Source organism: Zonotrichia leucophrys, chromosome 1A (assembly GCF_028769735.1).
Source record: "Zonotrichia leucophrys gambelii isolate GWCS_2022_RI chromosome 1A, RI_Zleu_2.0, whole genome shotgun sequence".
Taxonomy (NCBI): domain Eukaryota; kingdom Metazoa; phylum Chordata; class Aves; order Passeriformes; family Passerellidae; genus Zonotrichia; species Zonotrichia leucophrys.
In genome coordinates this window covers 33780690-33803234 of record NC_088170.1, presented here as the reverse complement: position 1 = coordinate 33803234, position 22545 = coordinate 33780690, and the positions used below count along the sequence as shown (strand labels likewise).

General features: G+C 37.0%; 1 protein-coding gene across 2 annotated transcripts in view; it reads left to right on the top strand.

Annotated features, from left to right (window-relative positions):
• The window catches only part of CDK17 (cyclin dependent kinase 17), a 90965-nt gene that overhangs the window by 55550 nt on the left and 12870 nt on the right, over positions 1-22545 (top strand). For both annotated transcript variants that reach the window (XM_064702105.1, XM_064702104.1), the window contains 2 exons: positions 1786-1919; positions 18752-18877. In XM_064702105.1, the coding sequence (XP_064558175.1) occupies positions 1786-1919; positions 18752-18877 (260 nt within the window). The remainder of the gene's footprint in view (positions 1-1785; positions 1920-18751; positions 18878-22545) is intronic.

The following is a 22545-nucleotide window of genomic DNA, read 5'->3' as shown; positions in this document are numbered from 1 at the left end:
TATGGCTGATCTTTAGGAACCACTTTCTGAAACTGTTTTTCTGTGGCTCGAATTGCCATGCTTTTAGAAGCACTGATAAGTATTTAGCTTGTTTGAAATCAGAAGATTGCTCATTGTATAAGGAGTGCAGGTTTGGGTTTTTTTCATTTAGTTCAAATCTGAGCATGGCTTGCAGGGAAAATTCTGATTCAGTGTGGATTTTTGATAGAAAGACAATATAAATCTGCATCACTGCTGGAAAATTTGCTTTGTGCATGAGATGCATGCTTTGTTTGTGTTTAATTACAGTATTCTGAGTTAAAATATGTGTTGCTAATAACTTACAAATTAATCTTTCTTTTTATATCCATTCTGTTTTCCATAAAAGGAAATTGTTTGTACTGAGGAAGAATTTGTTCCTTTGAAGTGTGCATGACTCTGTGTGAGCCAAGCTAGATAAAAAATATTTTAGAAGATGTGCAGATAATGAAACATAGCCCTAGTGGTGCTTTTTTCCCCAGAAAATCCAATTTTCTTGCTTGTTGATGGTGATAGAACTTGCAGCTTCTCTTTTTGTTTTTGAGGGCTTTTTTAATTGGCTGTACTGCTTTGCAAATGTTAAATACTTCCAGGTGTGTTGGTGGTAAGGCTGAATTGATCTCTGTGTATTTAGCTAATACTATCATTTTTCAGAGATAGAGTTCTGGGATTTTTAGTTGTTCCTCAGGTTCTTTTACACCTTGTTGAAGATAATGATTTCTAACAAGGATCAGGAGACAGCAGGGAAACTGGTGTCTTTTGAAGCACCTACTTTATATATATAGGTATTTAATTTCTGGAGTGATTTTGCCGTTCAGTTATTTCAGAGTTGATGATGGAGCATTACTCATAGTGAATTACTTGTATGGCCACTTTCCCATGTGTCCTTTTGCAAATCATTTGGCTCTTTATGCTATAATGACACTGCCTTGATTTTCTTTTGTTCATTACAGTGTTTGTCTCCAAAGTCTGAAAAACCCTTTGGTTTGTAAAAGCAATGTATATATGTATGTGTTCATACCATATACATAAGCTTTTATGCACAGGAATCTTAAGGATTGTGTAAAAATTAACAATTTCAGGTGACATGAAGGTCCTGCATCACATAACTCAAGCAGTTAGATAAATTCCTCCATAAGGTCACAGATTTCACTTAATGTCTCTTAAAAGTCAGGTCTTCTGCTGAATGCACTTGTATGTTGTGGACCTTGATTTAGATGGTTATAATACATCCCCTGACTTCACACATGGATGCCAGAGGATTTTCTGTTTGAAGCTTCTATACTTGCCATTTCTGAAAATACTGCTATACCTCTTGGTACGACTTTAAAGTTTCTGAAGATATATTTAGGTAACCAGCATTAGTTAGTCTGATTTGAAAATGTTAATTATTCTCAGCAACATTGTATATGCAAAAGCAGCTAAAGGAGAAGTGGTACTGAGGAATTTTAGGAACTGAAGGTGGGAGGGGGAGTTGGCTTTTTGGAATTACAGCTGGGATTGGAATGTCTGTCTTTCGTTTTGGAAAATTGGGTTTTGCTGCAGTTCAAGTAAGTTTGCATAGACTTCCTATAAAGTAATCCTGTTCATTTTGTGGTTATTACTGAGTCATAAGAAGTGTGTATCAAGTCTGCCATGGCTGTGATGAGTCTTTGACTTTGCTGTAACTCAGTGCACAGTAATGATTCAATTATTTTCCATCTGTACAAAAGAGCTATTTGAGGCATTGCTGTTTAACTATCTTCAATTATTTGGATTATTTTTAAGATATTGTTCATGAAAATTTGAAAATGGGATCGGATGGGGAAAGTGATCAAGCTTCTGGAACGTCATCTGATGAGGTTCAGTCTCCCACAGGAGTTTGTCTCAGAAACCGGATACACAGACGAATCTCAATGGAGGTAATTCACTTTTCATATAAGGATCATTTCAACTGACAAGAGAGTTGGGAGTTGCTTTAATTGTTTGTTGTAACTGGTTGTCTTTTCAATTAACTTTAACCGACCATTCTGCCATATATTTCATGCAGAGAGCATTATTTTCATACTATTTAAATTTATCTCCATTTATCACACAGAGCAATGGTTATCTTGCACTGTTTATGAGCTGTTAATTTTGAAAATCTAAATATGTTTTGAAACCTGAAGTTTTGGGAGGAATTTCTTAAGTGCAGCATTTGAATAGCTTTTTATTGCATTGTGTGCAAGCCACTGAATGTGTTCAAGAAGATACATGGTTTAGACACTTTTTACTTAACACTGTTTTTCTAGTCTTTGCAAAAGTAATGGTACAGCAGCAGCGATGGTCTTGACTGCTTCAACCTTTTCCTCTCTTCCTGTTTTTTTTTCATGAACGGAACTTTACAGGATGGTAAACAAAAGGAGGAAAAGTACCTTATGAATAACTGTGCACATAATTTCCTTTATTTATGGCTCTCATTATGAATACTAGCCACCCTTGTGCTTGCTTTGTTGTCATTTCCCTTGGTGAACTAAAACAGAGCACTTCCCTTTTTCTGGAGTGTATAAAAGTTGCAGTTATAATGATGTCTTTGTTACAGAAACATGTAGAATTTGGTAGTTGCTGTTTTCGGTATACATTGCAATAAGCATAGCTGTAAGATTTTGAATCTTCATTCAAAGTTCATATCAAATACTGGATTGAGAAACTGATTTGTATAAGTTACAGTAGAGTGTCCATGCCAAAAAATTGTTTTTGTGAGGCATTCCGTTATGCTTGGAATTCCAAGGCTCCAAGCATATAACACAGATATGATTTCAAAAATGTGTGAATTAGTTGTATTAATTATTTAATAGTTTCTTGCATCTGGGAGGTTTTGTATTCAATTTTTTAAATTTCTGTTATTTGATCTAAGACCTTTGTTTTCCTGGCTTTGCTTGCTGAAGTTTACTTGGGAAAGCAAAGATGGGTTTACTGGTTTATGCAGGATACTTCAATTAAGGAAAAAAGTCATTGTGAAAACCTGCTTATCAGAATGTATGTATCCTGGAGAAACTAAAAATCAAGGAAATTACTTAAAAGGATTATTTGCTTTTTGTTCATTGTCTGTTTCTTCTCCATTTTGAAATGCATATTTAGAACAGGAAAGAAAAAAAGAAATTAATGATTCATGATGAAATTAACAAACTGAAATGGAAATCTATCAGGTCTTCCAGAGGAGAGGGCTAAGAACCATTAAAGGGTTCTCTTTTGTATTGGAATTCTAGAACTCCAAAAGAAATTAGTAAAGATCTCAGGAATAGTAAACGTCAGGAAATTCCTGTGTAATTTTGCAGAAGGCTTTTTTTTTTTCAAGTAAAAGCATCTTTTCATTTGCCTCTTCAATTGTAAAACAATTCTAATATTACTGTGTAAGAGGTTTTAGGAAGCTTTTGACTGTTGTATATACAATGCTGATTTTCTCACTTTCTACCAAATTCCAAATGCTTGCTTCTGACTGTTGAAATTAGCATTACTTCTTCATTGGCTTGCTCAGTCAATGAGAGAGAGAACAAATGGTTTTTTGGCATCTATTCATGTATATTCTGTAAGAATTGTAATGTTTCCCTCAAATCACTGTAGTATTGATACAGTGACTTTTCCGGTAAGATTCCATGCTGATGAGTGCAAACAATCTCACTTCTGAATTTTAAGAATAAGAGATGCTTTTGGTGGACTTAAGTTTGCTTTTTAGAAGTACTTTGTAGCAGATTAAGTTGGACTTGCACCTGTTTGTGCATTCCAGAGGGAGAAAAATGCAACAATCTCATAGCTTTGGTTAAAATAACTTTCTAATGATAATCTTTTCAAGTCAGCTTTCTCATTTCCTAAGTGAAAAGGCTTTAAGTGATTACATTGTCTGCCTGTATTTTCCTCCTTCTGTTTATCCCATGGGTCATTTTCTGTCAGTTTTGACAGATTGCTAGAAATCTCAGATTCTAATTCTCTATTAATTTCTGTGAAAAAAGCTTTACATTGGGAGACATTTTTAATGTATCCACTACTAGTTAAAAACCACAATATCCATATATGAGTTCAGTTGCAAGGTATAAATCCACATAAGATCCAGTTTTACTCATTTTGCTCCTTGTGGAATGGGATCACTTACTTCCTTGACCTGTGGGGGAACCAAAGCAAGGTTTCATTACTCTTGTAAGGAGTTGTGCCTGTATGCCTTGTGGGATTTGTGCGGTGGAGTTTGCTGATTCAGTAGTAGCAATGTGATTATATAAAGAAAAAGAAGCAATCTGTGTTGTGAAGTAAGTTTCTATTATTCACTTTTATTTTGATGGCTGGTGGCGATCTGGTGTCTCTAGACATTGGGTAGCCTGAGGACATCCTCCCTTTATAGCCATTTAGGATGAGTTATAGCTGTATGCTGTACATTACAGATTGGACTGAATTAGTACATGTGTGACAGAATGTTTTTGCTGCAGTCTGCTGAGGTCATTAGCTCCAGCTGAAATCCATTGTGGAAGGTATTTGATTAAACATACACAGTTGGGTGACGCGATAAAGCAATATTCCTTCTTCCTCCTCACTAAGATGAATGTGCCTGTCACACTATGGCTGTATCCTTTCTTGTGCTTAGTTTGACCAATATTTGCTGTATTTATAGTGGTTTTGTACATAATTTCTTGGTTATATATGTTTGGTTCTTTCTGCTGAATTGACAGAAGTCCTAATTCATTTTGAAGGTAACTAATCAGGTAAAGTTGAAACTTGGACACATCCTTTTTAGTAACAGGAGTTTTGTATATATAACCAAATTTTTTATGCTCAGCTTGAACTTCCTCTAGGATTCTGAAAATTAGCAATCCAACCAAGTTTTATTAAATGCTTGCTGAAAATTGCATACTGTACTCAAAGTGCTTAATTAGCAAAAAAAAAAAAAAAAAAAAAAACAGAAAAAAATTATTATTCCTGGCACATTTTGTCCATTAGAATACACATTCTGATTTTTAGTGCCCATCCCCACTGCACTGCCCTTCCTAAATAATGCATAGTCAAATAAAATACAAATAAAATGTCAAAGAGCAGACATATTCTCCACTGCAGAATATGTGAAAGATTCTGTTGGGAAATAAAACTTGATATTTCCAAAATTTTCATATAGAGAAATACAAAATAAACAGTAGAGAGAGAAATGAAAAACATATTTGTTAAGCAGAATCTCCATAGCAATTGAAAGTGGAAATTTCATAACCTTAACTTGTCCTGCTTTAGCTAGGAAATCTATCATACTGCAATGTAACCTAAGTATGAAACATTTTGAATATGAAGTGGTGGTTGTGAAATGAGAAAGAGCCCTGCTCTGCAGTGAAAAGTCTGCTGGGGTGAAAACTTCCCATGCACAATAGCAGCCATGGAAATAACAGCTTTCAGTCTGTTATATCCACCCCCCCCATTCCCCCATCAGTTATAATTTAGGCCAGCATGACAGGGAGGTGATAATGTGGTTGCTTCTGAATTCAACAACGCTGCAGTTGTGGTTCGAGATTGGGTTTTTAATAATGATTGTTCCTTGTTATCATGTGCTTAGAAGACAAAGAGAAAATACCAGAGTCTCATTGTGTTGCCTAGATAAAGTTTATTTTGCTTGTAATCCACAGACTGCAAATTGTTGGTAAAGCAGCTGCTTTTTCTTTTTCTTTCTCCTTCCTGCCATTCGTTCAGGCAGGAACCATGCTGACAGTAGGTGTGAGGATCTATTGTGTGAAGAGTTTGGCTTCAAACAGCTGTTAGGTTTTAATTAAAATGACTTCTACTCTTCTGCTAATATGAATGATTATGTATTAAGTCGGTAGGACTGTTTATCAAACAAAATGGATGGAATAATTTTTTTGAAGTGTCAGTGGTGTAGCTTAAGAATGTCTACACATATATCTCTATTTTAAGTGCAGGTGTTTTCACCATGCAATGAGAAACATTTCTCCAGATCATGGAACTATAGCTTAAAGCATTTTCAGTTTGATTTTGCTAGAAAAGATGTAATGCATTAATATAAATAAAGAGGTAATGCATTAATATTAATTTATGTTATAAGCTGTAAGTGTTCATTGGGGGCCCTGTGCCTATGCAGTGGACAGTGAGTGCGTCATTAGGAGCTGTGGTGGATAAAAAATAAGGAGAAACAGTCTGTGCAAATTGAAACATCTGTTTCCCTTTCCCAGAAGTCCAAGGTCTGTTAGCTGTCTTAGCATGTGAACTGGCGGAGGGCCATAACCCACTGTTCACCAGCCTGTTTCCCAGATATTTTATCCTGAGAAACAGTTCTTATCCATCTGACTGTCACATTAGTGACAGAAGTGTGTTCCAGATCAGACTGCTCCTACCACATTGCTATAGGGGATAATTCTCCCCTGAGAGGATTAGCTGCACGGTTAGTACTTGTAACTGAACAGAAGGAAATACAAAGGCTACAAATTGGTGCCATAGGCAGGTGTGTGTTGTGATGGTCACCTTCCAAAAGTAAGAATGTAGATGAAAAGCAAGGTTTTTTGGTGCTTCACTCTTTACCAGAGGTATAACTGCTTTGGGGGCCTTGACACACATCCTGAGTAACTCAATATGCTCTTGGTCCACCTGGGCAAGTGTACCTTCTCCTAAGAAAAATACACAAAATTAAATGATATTTCAGCTGATAAAAGTGTTAAGAATTTGTTGATAGGCTTCAGATTAGAATGTGATTTGTAGGTTTCCATTCTCATGTGCAAATGGGGCACTCTCAGCTCCGTTCAATTGTTTAAATGCTTGAGCAGCAAGCTGGTTGCAGTACTGACCCAGGCTTTTGGTCATGGGCAGTACAGGATTTTCTTCTGCCCTTAGTTTTGGAAGGAGGAAGCCACTTTATCTAAGATAGCTAGGGCTGAATGCTCAGGCTATCTTGCCATCCAGGTGGCTTCCTTGTAGATCAAGCAGGCATTTCTACTTGCAGCCTTCTCTGAGCAAAGTTTCTTCCTTCCCCCTTCCTTCTGTGCTTGGCAGCTGCAGAACTGTCTGTGCCACATTTACTGGCTTTTGTTGAACTTGCTTCTCTCTGACTCCTGAGAAAGCAGTAGCTTTTCTTCTGATTGTCACTTCTGTGAATCTAAGCACATGAGCACCTACCAGAAGATTTCAGTACTAGACAGAAAAAAAATTGAAGCTGAATACAATCAAGGCTTCTTTTGATTTTCAGTGGTCACTGCACTATCTCCATTCAGTCATGCTTGTATCATTTTTCTCAACCTTTTTCAAGGTTATACTAGAAAATGCATTACCCTTTTTATCAACTTCCACTTTCGTATTTCTGTGACCCTTGGTGATTTCAGAAGCTCCCTTCAAAAACCCAAGTGCATATTCTAAATTACTAGTATGGTTTTGATTAAGGTGATGGACCTCCTTTTGATCTATTTGATTGGCAGACTCATTTCTTCTACAGAACACTGTGCTACAACAAGTAAAAGAATTTCAGCTTAGGTAACAGATGACTTCAACATGCCTTTTAGGAGACTTTTTAAAGGGTAACTGCCTTTGTTATCAGCAATTAAGACTTTCTTTGACCTTCTGTTGAGAACCTTTGTCATTCTGGTGCTGAAGTTCTTGGATTCCACTTGCAAATACTCCTTTAGAAAAGTTACTGCCCTAGGCAATGTTCTTTCTATAAGGATAGAATACATGCTTTTTTGGTTTTGTGTCTTGATGTCTTGGGTTTCCTTTAAGTTCCATTTAGGAGTAGTCTAGTATGACATTGGATGTGTTCAGTCATCTATGAAACACATCTCTCATAATCACAGAAATGCATCAGATGAAAAGTCAGTAATGGGGTGCAGTTTCATACTCTGTACTCCAGCCGCACTTTAATCCAGGAAGGTCAGATTTCCCATTTTCATATTCAAGATGTTGGTTTATTTTTAACTAGCTACTTTTTCATGGGACTTACCTTTTGGTACTTAAAGCATTGTTGATGATGTAAATGCTGGTGTTAGTAATTAATATTACACAGAGCTGTTTTAAAGGTCTGGGTTTGTGTTTTTGCAGTGGTGTATTGTCTTTTCCCTTCCTCTTGGCCTTGTTTTTTTTACAAGTTGGTAACCTACACTGCCTTTTTTCCTTTCGGGGCAGTTTCTCTTGTTACTATATTACAGAAACTGATGAAAACATACAGAAACCCATGTTTAGAAATCAGGAAGGTGTAGTAGTAAGTGAGGCAGAGCTTGCTTTATTATCTTGTGTTCCTGCCCAGCACCTGCTGCTGAGTCACACAGCCGTAGACCCTGAATTTGAGCGGGGTTTATATTGAGGCTGGTGCTACACAGTGGTATCTTGATAGGTGGCAGTTTAGCAGGCAAACAAAATCAGACATGGTATCTATATAGTTGTTATTATTTTTTACATTCTTCCATTCTTCCTGATATTCTCTAAGTTCACTTCGTGACAAGCTTTCTGATGCAATAAAATAATAAGAAAACAAAGAATTCCCCCCCCCACCAAAAAAAACCAACCCAAAGGAAAAACCAACCAAAAAACCCCAGAAGAATAATTTTCAAGTGTTTCTGGTATAATCTGTCACAAATTTCATGTGTATTTATATACTTGCTGAAAGGAAAGTTAATGGCTCACATTTGATTTTCATTTCTCCTTTCTCATATTTTTCAAAACTGGTTTTCTGACACGTATTTGTTTTGTTTGGTTTCATTGGATGTGAATAGAAGCTCCTGGAATGCAGTTTGTGAACACTGTACTTGTGCTGAACAGTTTAAACCCTTCTCTTTAAAAGTAATGGGAGAGATGAAGTAAATAAAATAGCAGCCTGTGGTTTTTTTGAAAAATGTGTGAAAGAGCAGGTTTTTTCAGCTCATTGGTAGCCTAAGCAGCATATCCATGAAATGAAAATTCTCACTTAATGTGAGAAGTACTGTACACTAATATACAGTAAATACACTAAAAGTATCTTGAAAAAGAAAGTGTTCAGAATTCATATTTTTGCCTGCTTAAAAGAACCTATTGGCCTGTAATTCTAATTATGTGCCTTCAAAAATACTAATTGTTGCAAATACTAATGAAAAGATGCTTAGCACATTTCCTAAGTTTTTCATGGTGCTAAAATAAATAAAAACAAAGATATCTGCTTGCAATACTAGTTTCTATACTTTTAATTTTTATATTATTCATATTTATTTAACATTCTTATTTGAGGGCCATAGCTACTGTAGATATTGGCAATAACGTTCTTCAGCTGCTGGTGGTAAAGTCCTTGCTTTGTTGATTGATGATAGTAGATGTGCTGGGGAAATGTGACACCGAGTCCCAAAGCAGAGATTTAACCCTAGAATTTGTAATAATAATATTTCACAGACGAGGCTGGGCTCCCTGTCTTTGCCTGGCATGTCAAAATCCAGTCTGACAAGCTGTGTTTATGTTGGGCAGGAGGCAGAGAACATGCATTGTCATTGTGGTCACTGGTATTTCTTCTGAGTCTGAAATGGCCTGTGGGCTCCATCTCATGATAAAGTCCCTGAAAGTGCTTTCTGTACTCGATTAGCATATCTGGAAAAAGACCTTTTGATTTCAATGATGAAGGAATTCCACCGTATTTGGGGTCAATTCTGTCCCAAATGTAAAAGAGCCCCTTGATTCAGTACTCAAAATTGATGCTTTTTTAAATTGTGCTGCATTTCAGCTGACTTGATAAAACCAGTATGGATTTCTGATGGGAAATCTAGCAGTGATCCTTTGGAGATGGATCTTAAGATTGTATTTTCATTATTGCTGTTAATAGAAAAATTCTTTGATGACCCTTTCCTCAAATTTAGCAGAAAAGTAATTGAATAATTGTGATTTAATGTTTTCAGTAAAATTGTAACTGTAACAACATTCAAGTATAAAGGAAAATCTAATATTCAGATATAAATCATGCTGCTAATGCAGAAAAAATGCACTTTATGCATCATAATGAAACTGTAGCTAAACCTGTCAGTTGTGTGGGGGAATGATGATGGCTTTATATACATATAAGGAAGACCAGTATAGATAACTCATCCCAACTGTTAAAATAGTCTTTTTGGTTACAGTAATTGAAGCCTATTTATAAAGGTGCTAAAATAGTGTGCTGCAAGGATGCTATAGGTTACTTTTGGTGCATGTGTATGCTGGTGTTTTTCTTAAAGATCTTGAAGGTCTACAGACTGTAACCAAATAATAGTTTTTTACAAATATGTTCTCTGGTTTAGGATTGGTTTTTTATATATTTATTTTTGCCTCTAGCAGTCTTGTTGTATGTCATAATTCTGTAGAGGATCCAGTTGGCTTCAACTGTGCTAACTCTCATTTGACAAAAATGCACTGAAATTTCATAAGGCAACCTTCAGAAAAAACTCCACATGGTATCTGATACTAAAATGATACAGTAAGTACATGCTTAAAAGTTGTATATTAGAATGTTTGAATTCTTACTGGCACAAGTTAATGTCTTAAAATTAATTTGTTTGCTTTGTGTATCGTGAGGTAGCACATAATACACCTTCTTTGTTAAAATATGCAAGGAAAAAATAGTGTAAAAATTTGGTTGGTTTTGGAGGTTCTTTTACAGTAAGCATGTAATGAAGTTGAATTGTGTTGCACAGAGGGTTGTATGATGCAGTATTTTAGATGTCATTAAGCATTCTCCAGTGAACAAAAGCACAATGAGTAACTAGTGAACAGCCCGTGGTTGCAGCTGAGATGTCTCACTTGCGCTCACTGAAGCTGGTGAGAAGGCCAATTCAGACCCATGCTTACACAGGAGCATTTTCATTTGATCCATGGTGGATTGTTTGGGTTGTCAGGCTGATGTCTGTAGACTTAGAACAACAATTCTTTTTTCTTTGTGAGGCTGTAGCAAAATTTCATGGATGAAATTTAGCAGAATCAACTCTTAAAAGATAAACTAAAATTTAAGGGAGAGGTGACCAGCAAGTTGTCTGTTGCTGTAGAGTAAGTACATACTTAATGATTGGTCTGGAAATGTAACTCACCAATAAACAGAATAGCCAAAGCAATAAGGATTATAAGGTACATAATGATGTAGCTTGGCAGTACAGTTTGTGTCACCCACTGGCAGAGACAGCATCCTACTTGGCTCCTAACCTTCTATCAGTGGATTATTAGTTCCTTTGTTTGGTTATGAGACTTTCTTACACCCAGCCCTTTCTCCTCCAAAAGCATTGGGAACATCTGGCCACAGGCAATGAAGTACTGGCTTTGGAGATAGTCAGCTGTTAGGTTTGCTAAATGAAACAGTCAGTAAGAGTGAACTGAGGCTGATGTTTATCAGGGTTTTCCCTTCAAGTTTTTCTGACAAATCTTCCTTCTCTTGCTGCAGTTGTGAGTGTGCTATCAGTCTGAAATGGCCTGTCAGTTCAAAGATTAGCAGCTCTGGTAGTCCAGTGGGTACCAGAGAGACTGACTTACTGTTGGAGCAGGAAAGGAGCACTCTGCAAATTGGCACATTTGTTACAGGTTAAAAATAAAAGTAGTCTGGGTTTCGTTTTTGCTTTTTGTAGTGTAGGAAAATTGGAATTGGAAGACCTCAACAAAGCCTTCCCTGGGGCAGTTTTCTGGTTATGTATATTTTGTGTTTAATGATGTTTTTTCTGTTTTATCATAAATATTAGTGTTTATTTTCTAAAGACGCCATGTAAGTCAAAGACAAAATGACTTGACAGAAGACAGACAGACTTCACATAAAAAATGTGAATGTTTCAAGTTGCTTCTTTTTACAGCAGTTTTAATATGTAAAGTTCAAACATTGTCTATCCTGAGTTAGAATCATCTTTATAAACTTCAGTGAAATTAACTGAAGTGTGTAGTGCATCTTGGCCAAAACAAATAATGGTGAATTAAAAAAATCTGTAAGTTTTTTTGTTATGATATCTGATTTAAAGTGGAAAATGTTAACAGTGTTCTTTCCACAAATAAAAATAGGTTTATTTTTTTGACCGAGTTGAAGAGAAGTGAAAATTACCTGTGGGTCAGGAATGAGACTTCCTGAAAAGTGTCACAGTGTGGCACTATGTAGTATTAAATGAGTCAAGTCAGGCAATTATAAAAGGGAATAGCTGTTAAGTTTTTATTATGGAAATAGGAGAAAAGGGTAAGTAGCTAAGGAAAAGTTGACAGAGGTGAAAAACAGAATATAGTAACGAAATTCTAGTAATAAAGTCTTGTGAATGTTTTACTATGGGTGGCAAGTGAAGAAGCTGATATTTGCAATAGTATTTTAGGCCATCCAGAAGAGAACCAGAGATAATGAAAAAAAAAAAAAAAGGATTTTTGGAATTTACTTATATGTGTGAAAAACTTGCCAAATTTGGGGGCAAGGCTGTATTTTGTTTGTTTGTTTGTTTGTTTTTCATTTAGAAGACAGGTTTGCATACATAAAATGTCAAATTCCTCAGCTCACAGAACCTGCAGAATTTAAGATGAAATTCCTGCCTCCTTTTCTTGTGCCCAAGTGTAAGTAGTCAGTGGTAGACAGAACTTCCACATCAGGTTACAGCAACACGGTTGGATGTCAGCCAGATGAAAGAAAAGGCTGGACAAAGTGTAGCTCTTCTTAGAGCACTTGCTGTAGCTGGCATTAGAAATAGATGACAAAGATAAACACAAGTTAGGGTCGTTCACCGCCACAGAAAGCAAAGTGGTGTTATTGTCACAAGTGCTTACAGGTTTATCTGATATGAAGCAGAGTAGGACAAATGTGAAACTCATATAATTTCAGAAAAATTATAAAAACAAGTGCATTTCTCTGCCAGTAATACCAGTAGTAAAGCAAAACTGAGAATAAGCATTGCATATGAGGGTAGAAAATGTGGTTTTAAGTTGTGGAAGGAGGAGGAAAATGCCACAAGCATTCCAGTTCCCCTAACAAATCAAATGGTGGCTGACTATATTCTCCAGAGTATAATCTGGAACTGGATCAAAAACCAGCTCATTAAATAACATACAGTTAACCATAGGCATTTGATCATGTAGAGTACCACATTTATTGAATACTGATATATTTTGTTGCAAGTTGACCCTAAAGCTAAGTATAAAAGAATTAACTAGAAAATGCTATGAATTGACAAGAGCTTTTTCATAAATTAATCCTCATTTGGGAAAATAAATCTTAAGTGAAATACAAGAAAATAATATAGTTTCAATTCTGTAAAAGATTATTTGCTTTACTTGAAGTACTTTGTTGCCCCTAAAAGCTAAGGTTTTGCATTCCAGTAAACCCTTGCTTCTTAAGAGTTATAAGGAATGTACCCAGATTCTCTCTCTTAGAGGTGAGGGTCTGTGTACACCACTTACTGATCTGTTACATTTAAAAAAGGATATATAAGATAACATAGGGAGTTGCTCTGGTTTACTACCTTCAAAAATTTAGAAGATTTATGAAGGGATACAAAATTAGTGTTAAAAACAGTCATTTAACTTTGTAGTGTTGACAGTCTCAAAGAGCATAGGGAAAATTCAGTCCTGCCATTAATTTTACATGTTTCCTTCTGACTTCTTTAAACAGCATTTTAGCAAGATATTTTATATCTTGGTTTAAGTTTCTTCGTTTTTTCTTTTCTATGGGAAGTGCTAACAAGCCATTATATTCAGTTGGTCATTGAAAAACATGTGAACTAAGTCCTCTGGCCAGAAAGTCTCTCATTTCTTCACTGAATTCCACAGAGATTTAAGACAATTAAGAAATTCTTAAAAATCTACTTCCCTACTGTTTCCTGCTGTTGCTGGCCCTGCAGCCTGGTGTCACACCAAGACAGCAGCCAGCCGTGTGGTTTAGAAGAGCAGGTTTGCCATAGCAGGGCTGCATGGGATGGCTGCAGGGGCAGAGAGGGAGCAGAGGTGGCGATGGCATGGAACGGGCAGGTCCATCCTTCCTGCACCAAGGCCAGACTCACCCTAAAGGCTGCTCAGCACCACCAGGGACACAGGCTGATTCCCCTGGGCTGGACAGCTGACCCAGCTGGCCAAAGGGCTCTTCTGTGCCATCTGCCATGGCACTCAGCAGTAAAAGCTGGAGCAGGGGGGAGGAAGGAGGACATTTGTGGCTGTGGCATTTGTCTTGCACTTCTTGGGCCACGTGCATACTCAGCCCAGCTTTCCGGGAAGCCGTTGGACACCTGCATGCAGAGAGGAAGCTGTGAATCAGTTCCTTTTCCCATTCTGCTAGGGCACACAGCTTTTGCTTTCCCTGTTAAACTGCTGTTGCCCACAGCCACAAGTCTCCTCACCATCCTTCAGTCTTCTCTGCATTTTGTGGGAGCAGAAAGTGAGCGCTCCACTGGATGAAGACTTGACTGTTCACCAGGGTCAGCCCCTAGTGGGAGAGCAAGTGTCCTGCTGCCATTAGATGACCAGGCTGCCCGAGTGTCAGCAGACTGCCTGGTCTTGAGCAGTTAAGGCTCAAAATTGGTAGGTGTCTGGTAGGTTCTTGCTTTTCTTTTAACATTTTCTCTGTTAAATTAACTGGGTTTTTCAACTGTATCAGACTGATGTAATTTTAGTTTCCAGTTTTTCTATTTAGCCACTAGGAAACATTCTGCTTATTCCTCTCATGCACATCTAATGAGTCCCCTTTCATGTTACTGTATAGCATTTAATTATAATTGCTTGCTTTTCCCAAGAGGTGGTTGCTTCAATTATTGCAAAAACTGGGAGAAATTAAGGTGGTACAGACAAATACGACATAATAATTTCCTTCTTTCACTTATTTGGGTTTGTAGTCGAAATTACTTTCTTCCATTTTGTCTATTTTAGGGAGTTAGGTAAAGGAGAATTGTAATACAAAGATTTGGTATATATAATTTTTAATCTTTCAAATATTGGTGTCATTAAAGGTTTCTGGGCTGGTAGATAGCAATTTTAATGTATGGTTTTAAAAAGGAAGTCTTGGCTTGGTTGACATTCTGACATAGCCAAATAAGCATGAATTTTGGAAGTATTGTAGTGTAAATTGTTAGGAGGAAAAATCTATAAACTACCTACTGCAGTTTCCATGAAGTCATGATGGTTTTCTCACAGAAAAGAACCTTTCTTCAGCTCAAGAAAGTTAAGGAGAATAGATAACTGTGTTTGACTTTATTTATAACATGGCAAAAGTTTAGGTTTTGAGCACTTAATACTCTTTTTTTTTTTTTCTGAGGGGAGAAAAAGAGCAATTGCTGTCAGGCATTGTCTACTACATTACAAATGTAGGGAAAAAATGTTACTAACATCAGGTATTCTAATTCTAAAAAAAAGTATCCATTTCTCTTCAGGTTGATCAGGATTTTTTTAAAGAAAGACATTGCAGGGGAGTTGCATTGAGATGAGGGTTGCATGGAGAGGAGGGTTGTTCTATGTAAAAGGGGATTACTGTTTGGGGGAGTTATATAAATTGGAACAGATTTTGGCCTTTGCAGCAGTAAGTACTGAGACTCAGACTGTACTGCCTATTGCCTACTGTGGAGCACCAAATGGAAGTGTACAGCTGAAGGTCTTGGTTTATAACTGAGGATGTCACACAAATCTCTAAAGTAAAGTCATGTGGCCTGTTGCAAAAATGGCACACGCAGAGGTTTTGAGAATGAAGGAATAGGAATTCTGTAATAGAATTGCATCTACCTCACATGATCATATTTTCCATGTCTATAATATTTTTATCTTGTTTCTATGATAGCTGGGCTTCAGAGTAAGGGATTTTTTGTACCTGTGTAAAATCCTAGACTTGCTTTGTTTCCCTTGCCCTCCGTGTGAAAAGGTGTGTGTTGAGTGCACAGTGCACACTCGGTGGCATCATTTCAAATAGCCATTGCAGCCCTAAAGGCTGCCTTTGCTTCCTTCTTCCTGTATACCCATCAGCTTGATACGCTTGGGAATGCTTCTTGGCTGTGGAGGTGGGTTTGAGGCACCACTTCAGCTGTGCCAGCCATGAGTGCTGTGAGGGGAGAGAACATGCACATGAGAGCTTGGGGTTACAATCAGGTCAGTATTTCTTGAGGCCTTTGAGTTGAGGTTCATAACTTCAATATCCCTGTAAACATTTTCTGTTAAAGTCCCTATAAATACACCTGTTAAACAAGCACTGTGGGACAGTGAGAGCACTACAACAGGTTTCTGTGCCACAAGAGTTAATAGGTAAGAGTAGGAAAAAGCTATTTTGTCACAGAGTTTATAGGATAGTGGTCATATCTGTTGTGTTCAGGAAGTTATATTGAAAAACTCAGCTCACTGATATTTTCTTTGTTCTTTTGGTATTTTTTGAATTGTTCTTGAGCCATCAGAAAAAAAAAGCATGAAGCCACTATATTGGCCCAGTGCTGATCTGGGATTACATTGGAAAGGTGAGGTAGAGACTGATGCTGATCCTTTTCCTGTCATCCCTGTCTTGTTCCAGCAGTTTCCTGGTTTTACTCTGCAGTGAGATGGCAGAGCTGCTTTCAAGTCAGCATGACATGCCTTCCTTTGTGCTCAGCTGTTGTGAACAGCTACCAGAATTTTCTGAGGAATGCAGTAAATTATAGGATGGAATATTTTTTTTTTTTTTTCATAATCTGAAACCCTCTTTAGTGGAAGAGAGGCATTAGCAGAGTCTGGCGAAAAGAAGGAAATTACTGTAGTGGAAAATAGTGTTTTACTCTAGGGAATACTTGCAGGTCGTGTTACAATATGTTGGTTCTACCACTCTCCCAAAAAGCACACAGGCAGTTTTACAATTGCCAATGTTTTAAAAAATTTAAAATATGCAAGTTGAAAATGAATTAATAAACTAGAAAGTGTGCCAGACCAGAGCCATACCTTCTGTTTTCTTTTAATTTAGTTTCAAAATGTTGGTCAAAGCTGCCATTCTGTTAACAGCACTTTTTTGTTTAAGGACAGTTTAAAAATTCTGTAGTAGATAAAATATTGATGCTGATTTTTCCAGTTGTGCAAAGAAGCTCATGTTGAGCAGCAAAGCAGAAGCTAACAGGCTTTGTGCTCTGCACCTAAGGAGATGTGAGAAGCAAAAGGAGAACAGGAGGATCAGCTGCCAGAAATTAGAGCTTTCTGGCCTCTATCCAAACATTTCTGCCTGAATGGGGTGGCTGTAGTGAATAGAATATGTAAATCATCCAGGGGGATATATATTAACGCTTCTCTCCTACCTGAGATTGAACTAATTCCCAGATTGCATAGGTTTTTCAAAGTCTATCTCTTTAACTGGTGTTTTCTGCTTAGCTTTTGCTCCAGGTATGTGTACAGGTCATGTATATACACGGTTCAAATACATTCCCATCACTGAAAGCTTAGCAAGTTGTTCACCAGGATCTCAAGTCTTGAAAAGTCTGACGATCCAGTTCTTTGTCAGCCTAAGCCAATTTGGCTGCCGGCTTCCCGGGCTTGCCCTGCTGTGCCTCCCTTGCCCTGCGTTCAGGCTGTGAGCTTGTCTGACCTTACACTGAACCTGTTTGGAGCACAAAGCTGGCAGGAAGCTATGCACTTTGCCTGAGAGTTTCTTGATTATTTAGCATGCTGAAATAGTTCAAAGCTGCTGCAGACATGAGTAGAAGCACACGGTCAAGCCTGAGGGGAACCGAACAGGGATGTAGCTGCCAACATTTGGGTTAGCTCAGGATGCCCAGCTGGAGGTGATAGGTAAAACAGAAAAGAGTAGCTTCAAGAAGGCTTTACTGCCCTCAGGTCAGTATTGATTAAATCTCAGGTCTGCCAACAGAAATACAGAGTTACCTCTTGTGCTGGAGAGAAGTGTGAAAACAGTGGTGCTTCCAGAGATGTCCTCAGCTTCAGGGTAGAATCTCTGGGAGTGGATTGAGCACTTTGATGTTGAGCATGACTTTCTTTACTTGAATAAACTACCTACACTGAAAAACAATTCCTGCTGTTTCAGAAATGACTTACCATTTTTTGTGAGTCTGGTTGTGATGTTCTTTTATCTCATGAAATGGTGACTGGCCATTTTGAGACAATATTTAATATTTTTGTTTCTTGGCATGTTTGAGATTAAAGCCAAACTGGAAGATAAAAACAATACAAATGTGCAGAAACAAATCTTCTTTCATCTCCTCTCATTTGGTAAAAAATCAAGTGATTTTGTTTCCCTCTTGTCTTAAAAATAATGTATGTTGTTGCGAAAAAAATTTATTGGGGAAAACCAAAATGTGATGCAGAGAAAATGGCTTACATGTAATGGCATTTTCATTTTCAAAAGATCCTGTAGTAAAGAGCTACAAATAAAAGAAATGTAGTAATATTTGTAATAGTTGGCTCTAATAATGAAGTGATTCTGTTTTGTGAGACTGGAAAAAATAGACCAAGTTTGTAGCTTTTTGTAGTTGAGAAAAAGAGAGGGGGTTATAGAAATCTCTTCTTATACGAAAGTAACTACTGTATGAAAAGAAGTGCATCCACAAGTCTCTGAATTCTCAATTTCTGGTATTCCAGGTCTCTATAAGTATTCAAGTAAACTCAGTACATTTATCCACAGTGTAGTTATTTGCATTTTAATATTTCATTCGTCTTGTCAGAGTAATAAGTTTGCACAGGTTTTTTTAACCTGTTATATAAGCAAGTTGAGGTATTTTAAGAAGTGAATATGCTTTTAAAAGCATTTTTGTGAGATTATTTTTCGTTGTGTAAATATTTCAGTTTTGCATAGTAACACAGCAGACATTAGAAGATGCTTTAGGAAATTCTGAATTCAATGTGCCCCTTCTCTTTTTCCCATTATTTGCTGCAGGATTTGAACAAGCGCTTGTCGCTGCCCGCTGACATCAGGATCCCCGATGGTTACCTGGAGAAGCTGCAGATCAACAGCCCGCCCTTTGACCAGCCCATGAGTCGGCGTTCTCGTCGGGCATCCCTGGTAAGTGTGATGCACTTGCCTTTCTAACCAACCTCTTCAGGATCCACTGAACACACAGGCCAGTATTCATGGGTATATTTCAGCATCATTTCCACTTGGGCGTTTTGTTCCTGAACATTGGCACGTACTTGTCAAAATCCAATGGACAACTTCACACTTTGTATCATTTTTCTTCTGCTGACTTGGTGCTCTCGTGTTTCTCAGTGAAGGTCTTGACCTATTGAAAGCAGTGGCTAAACTAAACTCCCAAAGTACATACTTAAATCCTTCTGCTTTTTAGAGCAAGGATGATCTGTTTGAGCAAATAGGCCACACAGTCTTAAGTCAGGGCTGGGTCCCCTCGTGATTTAAGTAGGAAGGCCCTAAAGCAGCATAATATGAAGGCAGGTCCTCCTCACTGCTCTTTTTGTATTTGATAACATTTTCTTTCTCAGAATTGCTGTGGAGACAATGTGTGTTTGATGTGAGTGTTTTATGGTTTTTTGGGTTTTTGTTTTGTTTTGTTTTCTTTTCTTTTTTAAAGCACGTGTTATTTCCCAAAAGAATAAAGGAATAAATTCACTTAAACCCTTTTGGATTATTAGTTACTTTAAAAAATAATTATTAGTTACTTTAAAAAATTTTCCTTAAAGATGACAGAATGAGTATTCCTACTCTATAATTAGAATATAAGTGCTAGAAAACTTGGATATTTCTACATATAAATCATACGCATCCCTGGGATAATAAAAAACATTATTGTCTTATTTTTTTTAAAATTGTTATGTTTCAGTCATAGTTTCAGCTATTAGTGTTCTTTAGTGTTGGGATCTTAAGGAATTGCTAGACAGTTACTGACATCCTGAGTAAATTCATTGGTGAGAAATTTGTCACAGAGAAATTCTGAATAGGTTTATGAAGAGCACATCATTGTTTTCTTGATTTAATTACTTACTTACCGAAAAATAAATAGGAAAGTACCTATAGTGAAATAGATTTGTTGACTATAAAATATCTTTATTTTATTCATTATTAATAAGGTCTGTCTATAGCAAAGCATTGTTTGAGTATTTTTACCCTGAAAGAAAAAAATTATTGTGCTGGCCTACCAAAGCTCTGATCTTCATGCCACCTTTTGCAAAGACAATGTTAAATTAAAAAAAAAAAAAAAAACCTATTTAAGTGAATCTCTGGAAGTAATGATAATGTGTCAGGCTTAAATACTTGTGCCAGAATTTTGTAGCTCATTCACCACATAGTTGCTGCTGTAGCATGGAACTGAGGAACAGATTTCCCCAAACCTCTCTTCAGATGCTGCCAAAGTAACTTTTCAGTAGAACCTTGCCAGTGGAGTTAAGTGTTTGGAATCTGGGAGAATTTTTTGCTCATTTAACAGTGACCCCTGAGAGCAATTGAGGTTCTCTCCTCTTTTCCTCTGAGAAAACTGACAGAAAAACAGTGCCCTCTAATGAATGTGGTGTGTGCCTGGAATCAGCTTCCCATCACAAGGTGGTGTTGTTTTTGCCTTTTAAAATGCTTTCATTTTTAAAGGGCTTTAAAGTCCAAAATGAAACCTGCCAGCCCTGCTGTGAAATGCAGGCATGCATTTGCTGTGATTTCCAACTAAGCTTTCAAAAAAAGAAACCCAAGGACTTACTGTTCTTAAATTGTTACTGCCTGCTAGCAGACTTTTACTTACAATAGATAAATATTGTGCTCTGCATCAAAGGCTTGTCTCTTCTCAAGACTTAATAGGGATCAAAGGGAAAAGGCTACCAAAAGTACCAGGTGATGACTTGTTATACTTTAGATTGGTGTTTTTCTTTGAAATACAAGCAAAAAATTTGTTTTTACAGTAATTGCATTTTGTGTAAACAGTTACAGTATTGTATGCACAGACACTAGAAGTAAAAGACCATAAATACTGTGCATCAGTATTTCTGTGTAAGACAAGATAGATGCATATTGCAGAAAAAGATGAAACAGTTCAAAAATTATTTTGAACTAAAAATGAAATTGTTCTTAGTTTGAGGGATTTAAAGCTTATTTTTTCTTAGGAGTCACAAGGAACCACAATATGATCAAAAATTAAAACACATTGTAAGGCAGATCTTGAAGAACACCTGTCTTCTGTATGTAGGAAATATTGTATGATTTCTTTGTATTAAACAGATACTAAGTTTATGAGTCTCAATGAAAAACACTGAGGTTTCTTAGAAATTGGGCTTTTAAATTCCAGATTGTCTGGTGGTAGCAAGACCAATGGCTATGAGTTCTTCTTAAGTTTCTCCAGTAAACTAAGCAGCCTGTCTTTTTAATTCTAATGCCATCTAATACTCGCTTCAAGATATGTTTGTTTAACTAGGTCAAAATGCACTTTGGAAACATAATATTTATTTTGCTAACATTGCACCTATATCAGTGGTGTGTTTAAAGTCTCACTGGAGCTACAAGGGTAGCAAATATCAACTTTGCTTGTATTTTGAGATAAAGGGTTTGTCTTTGACAAGCTTCTAAATGTGTGTGATACCGAAGTCTCCTTATACAGTTCTAAAACATTTCAGTTCTAACGCTAGTTTAATAAAGCAGCATTGCTCTCAATGTTATATTAATGTAATTATACACCCATTTTCCCCCTAGATATATGAAATATGTTTGCAGACATGATCTTACAGTTAGTTCCGATGTATTTTCATATAAGTGTTCTGAAAACTAAATATTAATCAAACTTTTATTCCCTTCATAATATATTGCTGTCAAATCTTTATACAGTCAACAGTATTTGTGTTACCATAAAATAGAAAATTTGAAAATCCATCACATTTTTAGGAGCAAATCAGCTTGTGAAGTGTGGATCTAGGTGCTGAAGACAGCCTAGGGTCAAAGGATTGTTCCTTGGAAAGAAATAACCAGTGAAGAGCTACGTTTGGAAATGAAAGGAGGGGTGGTGCTGGGGAGAAAACCTGGCTCTTTTGTTGCAGTGTGTTCAGTTGTCAGTAAAGCATGACCCTGTGAAGCCTATAAATTTGGGGGTTTGACAGGGTACAGGCTATATGTCTTCTGTAAATTGCTTCAAGAATTCATTCTTTTCATGTTTACTTTTAACATTCAGGAGCAATAGTTTCAGCACTGAAGGAACAATAGGAAGTTTTGGTGTAATTCACAGTGGACTTAGGAGAAAATAATGGTAAGAGAGAACTGTGTTATATGAGAGTAGCAGTGGATTTGAACAGGAAAAGAGTAATGATCTTACAGTGTTCAGAGATAAGTGTGTTACATAGGCAGGTATACACCCTTCTGGCTTGCATTGAAGAGCTAAGTTGGTGACAGAAAAAGAGAAGATGAATAAATAGATCCAAGTAAAATACACAAAGATTTGGAGCTAAGAGATATAAATTGTGAACTGCTGAGACAAAGCTGAAGCTTGCTGAGGAATGGTGCTTAGAGATTTTCTTCCTGAAGGTTCAGTCCAAAAGGCATTGAGAATTCAGAATGGAAGAGGATGCTTGGAGCTGAGATCTTCAACATAGCAGACAAATAAGATTACTTTGAAAAAAGCAGCAGCATATGGTTATGCTGAGCTAGAGAAAGGATGGACTAGTTTGAGATTACTTCCATGCTTTAAGCTATAACAACCTGGCCTAGAGAAAGGATGGCCTAGTTTGAGCTTACTTCCATGCTTTAAGCTG